We start from the raw sequence: 9,379 nt of genomic DNA on the forward strand, positions 1-9,379 counted from the left end.
CCAAAGTAGGAGGTGGAACAATGTTTTGTATAGTATGTTATGCCAATTGAGCTTGATGTCCCCTGCGACTATGGTCCCAAGCCTGCAGGATCAACTATTTGGTCGCTCTGGGTAGTCCCTTTTGTTTTTTATGATTTTGAGATTTGTTCCTCAATGTTCTCCCACTTTATCTAGGATCCCTTACATAGATCCCCCTCCGAGTGGTTGACAGTGATAGCCAGGCACCACCTAGTTCTGGTCTCATAGTTATATAGGCTGAGGATCACATGGTGTACCAGTCGCTTGGACTAATTGTTTCCATGAATCTTTGGTTTTCTTCATTCTTCTTTGCTCTGGACGAGGAGAAACCCATTGTTGCATCTAGATGGCCGCTTGCAGGCTTTTAAGATCCCAGTTGCTACGCGCCAAAGTAGGATGTGGAACAATGTTTTTGCATGGTATGTTATGCTAATTGAGCTTTTTGTCCCCTGGAACCATGGTCCCAAGCCCATAGGTCCAACTACTTGTTCCCTCTGGGTAGCTGGCTGTGGCTAAGAAGTGACTACAACCTTGTCCCTTATCAGCTCTACTGTATACCTAGAAATTCTTACACAACATACAAATAAACTTGTAGAAACATTGTCTGCCAACCCTATATGTGGTCATGGGCACATTCCCCACTGCATTGAAAACGCTTAACTTTTTGTGCCACCCAGAAACTCCCCTACATAATTCTCTTAAAATTCACTACTGGTGAATTGATTCTGACTCATAGTGACCCCTCCTTGGGTTTCCAAGGTGGTATCTCTGCAGAAGTAGATTGCCCAGTCGTCCTTCCGAGGAGAGGCTGGTGGGTTTCAACCTCCAGTCTCCTGGTTAGCAGTCAAATACCTTAGGCACATAATTATGTCCCCATGAAAGCTCTGGTATGTGAAGGTCCATGGACTTCTTGGTTGGTGAAAAACATCAATGCACATGTCCTTTTTTGGGACATGGAAGATCAGTGTTGGGGTCACTCCCAGACCTCATCCTATGGTAGTCTCTTTGTTTGTATCCTTTTTGCTATAATGAAAGCTACAAACTACTGAGTCTGTAGCCGCTCTGCAGGAGAAAAGATGAGGCAATCTGCTTCCAGAAAGATTTACAGCCTTAGAAACCCAATGAGATGGTTCTACTCTGTGTGTAGGGTCTCTGTGAGTTGGAATCAATTCTGTGGAAATGGGTTTTAATCATAAGTATAGTGCTTTCCTGAATTCTGTGAGTAGTACCCAAGTAGTCCAAACCCAAGGGAGTAGTAGGAGCCAAAGTCAAAAGTGAGGGGGGCCTTGTTACTCCTACACTTACTTCTGTATTCTTGGGTCTACTTGGAAGTCTGGAGGACTGTGCCCTTTACTTGTGAGATCTAACCTAGCTTTAGGTGGTTAGGGTCAGAGGAAAAAGTACAGAATCTGCAGTTAGAAACAGAATTGAGCAGATTTGTATTAGAATATAATAATAGATTGTGTTGATCAACACAGTTGGTGTCAGAGGAGTGAGAAGTAGATTTCATTGCATTGAGTGATCCTTACTGTAATCCTTGTCTTCCTAAATACAGATAGAGTTTAACTTCCTTGTAGACTGGGATGGCACAATCCTATTTCACTTGACTCCAATAGCGCTTGACAGGTTGGTTGTCAGGCAATATCTGTACTGTTCTTCAAAGTCACTACCACTGACTTTCAAAAGCAGGCATGTTTTGACTATGTTTTCTGTTCTCTTTTTTGCAGGTCACTATATACATGGCATTTGTATTTATGGAAATGGTGACTTAAAATGGCTGATTAACTCACAAAGCCTGTTTGCTAATAAGTTTGAGCTGAAAACATACCCCCTGACTGTGGAATGCCTAGAACTGAGGCTTCGAGAAAGAACCCTAAATCAGAGTGAAACTGCAATACAACCTAGCTGGTATTTTTGATCTACTGCAACTCACAACTGAGGGGACAGCCCAGTTGGGAAGAAGAGCCTTTCTTTGTGATAGACTTTGCCTTTCTTGTGTGAACAGTTTCAGGACCACAGTGATGGCTTCAGGACCTGGCTGCATCATTATACTTTGAAGTATCCACTGTACACTGTGAAAAAAGCAAATAAGATGGCTGATTAGAGCAGTCCTGGCTCCCAGGCCACTTTGGTGGTTTCTTGACACACACCTCCCCAATAGGCTACTGTGATGATCATGCAAATCTCACTGTTGTCAAACTTTGCACCCGATATTCATCACATATAAATGTTCTAATGAAAGGATCATTGTTTTAGGTCATACTATTTAGGAAAATAAGAATTGTGTTTCTTTGGAGAAAGAATCCTTTATAACTAAACTACAATCACATGATGATACGTAGACACCACTCTTCTTTGCTTGACCACACATAGGCATAGGAGTAACTTTCTAGGTATTCACTGATCTCCTTTAAATCTTGAGCTGCTAGGATTGAGAACTGAGCTTTTACCTGCATTTCAACAGTAGTATCTTAAGTTCACCTATGCCTATTGTTGTTGTGTTGTGTTGTTGTTGTTGTGTGCCGTCGAGTCGGCCCCGACTCTTAGTGACCCCTCCTTGGGTTTCCGAGGCAGTATCACTACGGAAGTAGGATTGCCCAACCTTCCTTCCGAGGAGTGGCTGGTGGGTTTGAACCGCCAGCCTTCTGGTTAGCAGTCAAGTGCTTTAGCCACTATGCTACCAGAGCTTGTTGTTGTTAGTTACTATCAAGTCAGTTACAACTCATAGCAACCTCATGTGTGCAGAGAACTGTTTCATAGATTTTTCAAGGCTGTGACCTTTCACAAGCAGATCACCAGGTCTGTCTTCCCAAGCACTTTTGGGTGGGTTTGAGCCGCCAATCTTTCAGCTCAAAGTCAAATGCTTAACCACATATATGACTAAAGTTATGTATATAGTAGTATAAAGCCATTCATAAAAGATAGGATGTACTTTAAGACACAGTCCGCAGCTTGCTTGCTTTAGTAAAAGGACCTCTAGGAAATAAAACATTTCCCTACTATAAACCAGAATTTGCTCTGATCTTTCTTCATCGTTTCCTGTTGAGAATTGAAAAGTCCTTGCAAGAATGAAAATATCCCTAGAAAAAGGTACTACCACATAGACATGTGTGCTTCTACACACTGGGACAAGGATAGTCTCAAGTCTCCATCACTTCAGAATGCATTGCTTTCCTCTTCTGTAACTCTTTTCCTCCTAAGACAATCTTACTTGCACAATGGAGACCAAATACTATCCAGCAAGGCTTTTAACTAGTCGCTAGTATTCTCTGAGTAGCTTTATAATGCCTGGTGCTGAGAGAAGTGCCTAGATTTCTACCAGCTTTCAAACATAGGTGAGCATCTCCATCCATCATTTATGCCTTGTCATTAGGCTATTCATTCATTCATTCAGCATGCATTCTATAATATTTCATGAGTATCTATTATGCACCAGATATATGCTGAGACAAGTAAGATAAAAACATTGTCCCTTTAAAAATCTTAGTAATGTCAACACTGGAAAGCCTGCCCCAGATAATTTTACAGAGTGGCTGTATTTTAACACATGATGTCTTAAACATGATTATGCTATTGGTATGTAGATTGTAATATCAGGACAAGGAGAACAAAAGGGAGGAGACAGAAACTAAAGTCTATTGTGTTCCCAGCATAGTGGTAGGCATTCCAGCCTCACAATCTTGTGAGGTTCCCATCGTTACTCCCATTTTGCAGATGAAGTAACTAAAGCTTAGAGAGCTTAGTAAGCATTAAGAAACACATTCACTGTGTGAGAACTGGAATTCTCTCACTGGTCTTCTCAGTTCTTTTCCAGGGATGAATATTGAGAAACAGTGGAATGAAGCCATATTTAATATTCCAGAGAATGCAAGATTTAAGTGTGGTCTCAGTGGTCTTGCTGAGAAAAAGTCCTGTCACCTCAGAAAAATGTGAAGTCTACTTTAGTATTCCTTTAGTCCATCGAATTCCTAAATATTTATTCTGACAAAACAGTTACTACAACTAATGATACATTTAATTTACACAATTTTTTTTCTATAATTGTACCTGTTGAATGTTAACCATATTTAAAGGGAATGACTTTGAAGTAAAACAAATTTTTTTTCCCCCACTACTGAAAATAAATGGAACTCTGTTAGGTGGTAAAAGATTGATGGAAATGCATCCAGGATTAACAGGAATCTAAATCTCTTTTCAATTTATTTAAGTGACAACACCTGAGAACACATGTTTTACACTGGATCTTTCTTATGTAGAATGAGAAAACTTTCTGGAATAGATGTTTACATGTCAGTTGCTGGTTCTCTTTCTTATGTCTTCATTACAGTAAATGTGTTAAGATTGGGAGAGTATAGTGTTTGAGCTAGTAGATTTCTGCTAGCCTTTGGGCATGTCATGAAACTACTGTATCAGTCTTTATTTTCAGTGATGTTCTGTGTTTTGTTTTCTTGGAAATAAATTAATATATTGTTTTCCACCTTTGGGAATACTGTGTATTTTTATTTGTTGGTTTGTTAAAATCCATTAAAGGGCATGTTTGAAAAAGGCAATTCTCCTATCATTAAAAAAATAATAATAATATGCTCTGGTAGCGTACTGCCTAAGGCATTTGACTACTAACCAGAATGCTGGCGATTCAAACCCACCAGCCACTCCATGGAAGGAAGATTGGGTGATCTACTTCCATAGTGATACTGCCTCGGAAACCCTAGGAGTGTTCATTATGAGTTGGATACGACTCGACAGCAGTGAGTTTGGTTTTGGTTTTATATATACATGCACACCTGTCTGAAAAACACCACCCACAGGAAAATAATTAAAATTTCCCTTTGTGGATGATGGGGAAGATGACTGGGAAGGATAGAGAAGAGAATATGATGGAAGATCAATTTCATTTTAATTGGGTACAACTATTTTAAAATGTGACTGCTAACCAGAAAGCTGGTGGTTCAAACCCACCAGCCACTCCTTGGAAGGAAGATGGAGCAATCTAGTTCCGTAGTGATACTGCCTCGGAAACGCAAGGAGGGGTCGCTATGAGGCGGGTCCGACTTGACGGCACATAACAACAACAACAACATTTTAAAATGTGAGGGAAGAATGAGTTACCTTTCCATGTTCACATTTTATCTATTTGTTTTAAATCAAGAGTCAATTTAGGAAAATTATCAAATGCTAGGTTTTTTTTTTTTTTTAATTGTGCTCTGGGTGAAAGTTTACAGAGCAAACTCCTTTTCCATACAGCAGTTCATATACATTTTGTTTCATGATATTGACTGCAATTCTCCACAATGTAACAGCTTTCTTCCCCATAGTTACCTCTTCCCTGGGTCCTTCTTTCCTCTGCATTCCTGCCCCGTGAGATGACTCCCTGTGCAAATACTGCTCTTCTATTCTCCCATGATTGATCTCTAAGGAGTGTATCTACCTGATGTAAATGTTCACCCCATATGCCTGTCTGTTGTTTGGCTGGATGCCACAGGAGTGAGTTCAATTCCAGACCTTAAGGATAACTAGGGGCCATAGTCTTGGGGGGTCTCACCAGGCTCTATCAGACCAGTAAGTGTGGTCTTTTTTTTTTTTCTCTCTCATGATTTTGACTTTTGTTCCACATTGTTTTCCGACTCTATCCAGGATTTCCTGCACTGATCCTCCTCCAAGTGGTTGACAGTGGTAGCCATGCACCATCTAGTTTTTCTGGTCTCATGGTCATATAGGCTGAGGTTCACATGGTCCACTAATCCCTTGGACTATTGTTTTCATGCACAGAGTTCTTTTTTGTTTGTTTGTTTTTTAACTTTTTATTGTGATTTGGGTGAAATTTTACAAAGCAGATTTGTTTTATATTCAACAGTTCATACACATTTTGTTTCATGACTCTGATTACAATCTCCACAATGTAATACCTCTCCTCCCACTTCCTCCCTGTGGTTACTCTTTCCCTGTGTCCTTGCCTATGCATTCCTGTCTCCCTAGCTTTCTCCCTGTGCAAATGCTGCCCTTCTGATCTCCCACAGTTGATTGTTCTAAGGAGTGTGTCTCCCTAGTGTGTACTTGTTCAGCTCTTTGGCCTATCTATTGTTTGGCTGAGAGTTAAATCATGGGAGTGAGTCTAGTTCCAAGCCCGAAGGATGACTAGGGACCATAGTCTCAGGTGTTTGACCAGTATCCAACCAGTAATCTTGGTCTTTTTTTATGTTTTTAAATTTTGTTCCACATTTTTTCTCCCACTCTATCCAGAATCTCCAATTTTGATCCCTTTCTGAGTGGTTAAATGCCAGTTTTTAAGCAACATTTCTGTGCTAAGTTTGCTAAACAAATACTGCCTCTAACAGATATGACAAAAGATAAAATACTGAGGAAAATTACTCATTTAAAAGACAAATACCATTTAAAAAAAATTGTTGTGATTTGGGTGCAATTTTACAAAGAATAGTTTCACATTCTACAGTTAATATATATTTTGTTTTCATGACACTGATTACAAGCCATTTATTTTTTAATGAAAAATATTTTAAGACTAAAATGAAAAACATTTAAAACTATTGCCCTAAGATAATCATTAAACCATTGCAGTGTAGTAAATTACTTAGTGTGGCTTTTCTACCCATGAGTCTCTATAAACTCCAAGGTGGGATTTGCTATGAGCAACTGGGGAGCTCCTGATTGCTAAAGTTGTCCACCTGGAGTATTTCTGTTGGGAGTGGCACAAAACAATGTTCTGGGAGGTGCCCACTCTCTCTCAGGTGCTTAGAGTTCTGATGCTATGATTGGGTAGTTTGACCACTCTGCCGGGCTTAAAAGGAGGCCTCTTAGAGGCAGAACTCGCTCTGACTGCTGGTTGAGGAAGACATGCTGCTGAAAGAGACACATGTTCCTGAAAGAGACACACACTCCTGAAAGAGACACGTACTCCTGGAAGAGACACGTGCTGCTGGGAGAGAGACGCAAGGGACACACATTGCTGAGACACTGAGGGACATGCACTGCTGGGGGATAGACTGTGAGAGACTTGGCTGAGAGACGGTGAGCTGGGAGAGAGACTGAGCATTTTTTCTGAACTTGAATTGTAGCCTGGTGCTTCCCTAATAAACCCCATAATCTGTGAGTTCTGCATGGCCACTGCAGTGAATTATCGAACACAGGAGAGAGGTGGTGGGTGCTTTGGGAGGAACGGTTGGAGAAAGGGCTGGAGGAAGGCAGCATGTCTGGCCTCGCAGGTATAGGCCTTGGGCTATTGATGGTGATTCTGTCTTCCTCTTGTGAGATTAGAGGAGGTCAGAACATGTGGCCTCCTTGCCCTTTTTGCAGTTGGTGTCAGAAGCAGTGGGATTTGTTGCAGTGGCTCCAGACTCATAGAAGCATGAGACTCTGTGAAAGAAAGAAGGAAGGGGCCTGGGAAGTGAAACTTTGGATTATTAAATGGTTACTTTCTTTGGTGTTACCTCTTAAAGAAGATAATTGATCCAGAGGCTAGGGCTTTTGGTTACACCCAGCCAAAGGCCCAAGGCCATATGCATAGAATGGGAGGGCAATCAAGGTGAAGAAATGAACCTGGAAGGTCTTTAAAAGGATTATGTGTTTTGGATTATGTGTTTATCTGAATGTACTATGGCTATTCAATGTTCTCTTACCTGCTTGTACATTAGAAACGATTATGGGGTATGTGGATAACAGAGTGTGTAAGTCTGCCTTCAGCCAGTACTTGATTGGTAAGTTAAAAGGGGAAGTAGAATTTTCCCAGAAGAAACACAGGCTTTTTGTTTCAAACCCTGTGTATAGAGTATAAGAGGCTTAGGTAGAAAACCTGAACCCCGCCCAGTACTACTGAGGGAAGGGAAGATTTGCATTTGAAGAAAGGACCTGAAGAAAAGAAAAGGAAAAAAAAAAAACTTTGGCTTTTTAAATTTTAAGCAAGAATTTAGGCTTTGGGTGCATCAAGGTGGGAAAGTCATGGTCCATGAGAGAAACCCCTTCCAGGACTGAAAGTTAAAGGAAGCAAGCAAGTACTAGGCTTGTATGTTTCTCACTTGTGACCACCTTGGTCCACCTGTGTGGAAATGGGGGAAGTGCAGCATAGAAGAAACGGGCTGAGTTTGGTACTCTTTAACCTAGGCCACAGAGGCTGGGGATGAGAGGAAGGGCTGGCTGGTCTGAAGTGCAAGGAGTTGTGAGCCTACGGGCATTGAAATAGTCCCTGAGGACTGAAGATGTAAGAGAAGGTGCTGACTAGTCTGAAGTGAAGAGTGTGACTCCCAAACTTGGCAGCTGGTACCTGTGACCTAGCTGGAATGGGTAGGACTGAGCTGACCAGAACCTGACCAAATGAAGAGGAAGATGTTTGACACAGCTGGTGTTAAGTTGCTGCAATTTAATAGCTTGAGCTGGTCTGTACTTTGCTTGTTTATGGATCCAGATGCCTGAAGTTTCCAAGCAGAACAGAAGGTTCTCCAGAGAGAAAGGACTATGTTTGTCTCCTTAGAGTACTGGTTTGATAGGGATGGGCAAATTAGAAATTGGCTCTCTAACATGGGGGGAGATAAAGGCATGAAGTGGCTGGCTTACATGCTTTCATGGGTGTGGTTATTCTTACACTGATGGTGAAGGGGATGTGAATTTTTGAAGTATAAAAGGGATAATGGCTAGAAAAGCCAGGTGGGGTGGCCTGCGGTGTAGTAAATTACTTAGTGTGGCTTTCCTATCCATAAGTCTTTGTAAACTCCAAGGTGGGATTTGCTATGAGCAACTGAGGAGCTCCTGATTGCTGAAGTTGTCCACCTGGAGTATTTCTGTTGGGAGTGGCACAAAACAACGTTCTGGGAGGTTCCCACTCTCTCTCAGGTGCTTAGAGTTCTGATGCTATGATTGGCTAGTTTTACCACTCTGCCGGGCTCAAAAGGAGGCCTCCTAGAGGCAGAACGCGCTCTGACTGCTGGTTGAGGAAGACGTGCTGCCGAAAGAGACATGCGCTCCTGAAAGAGCCACGTGCTGCTGGGAGAGAGACACAAGAGACACACATTGCTGAGACACCGAGGGACATGCACTGCTGGGGGATAGACTGTGAGAGACTTGGCTGAGAGACGGTGGGCTGGGAGAGAGACTGAGCATTTTTTTCTGAACTTGAATTGTAGCCTGGTGCTTCCCTAATAATAAACCCCATAATCTGTGAGTTCTGCATGGCCACTGCAGTGAATTATCAAACCCAGGAGAGAGGTGGTGGGTGCTTTGGGAGGAACAGTTGGAGAAAGGGCTGGAGGGAGGCAGCATGTCTGGCCTCGCAGGAATAGGCCTTGGGCTATTGATGGTGATTCTGTCTTCCTCTTGTGAGATTAGAGGAGGTCAGAACATGTGGCCTCCTTCC

General features: G+C 41.9%; 1 protein-coding gene across 1 annotated transcript in view; it reads left to right on the forward strand.

Annotated features, from left to right (window-relative positions):
* LOC103206239 (N-acetyllactosaminide beta-1,6-N-acetylglucosaminyl-transferase-like) overlaps window positions 1-1,936 on the forward strand; it is a 42,737-nt gene extending 40,801 nt beyond the window's left edge. Inside the window, exon 3 of the mRNA XM_007951682.1 lies at window positions 1,746-1,936. Coding sequence (XP_007949873.1) covers window positions 1,746-1,936 — 191 coding nt within the window. The remainder of the gene's footprint in view (window positions 1-1,745) is intronic.
* Window positions 1,937-9,379: the final 7,443 nt, after the last annotated feature.

This window comes from Orycteropus afer, unplaced genomic scaffold, assembly GCF_000298275.1.
Source record: "Orycteropus afer afer isolate SDZICR_OR568_19922 unplaced genomic scaffold, OryAfe1.0 scaffold00012, whole genome shotgun sequence".
Taxonomy (NCBI): Eukaryota; Metazoa; Chordata; class Mammalia; order Tubulidentata; family Orycteropodidae; genus Orycteropus; species Orycteropus afer.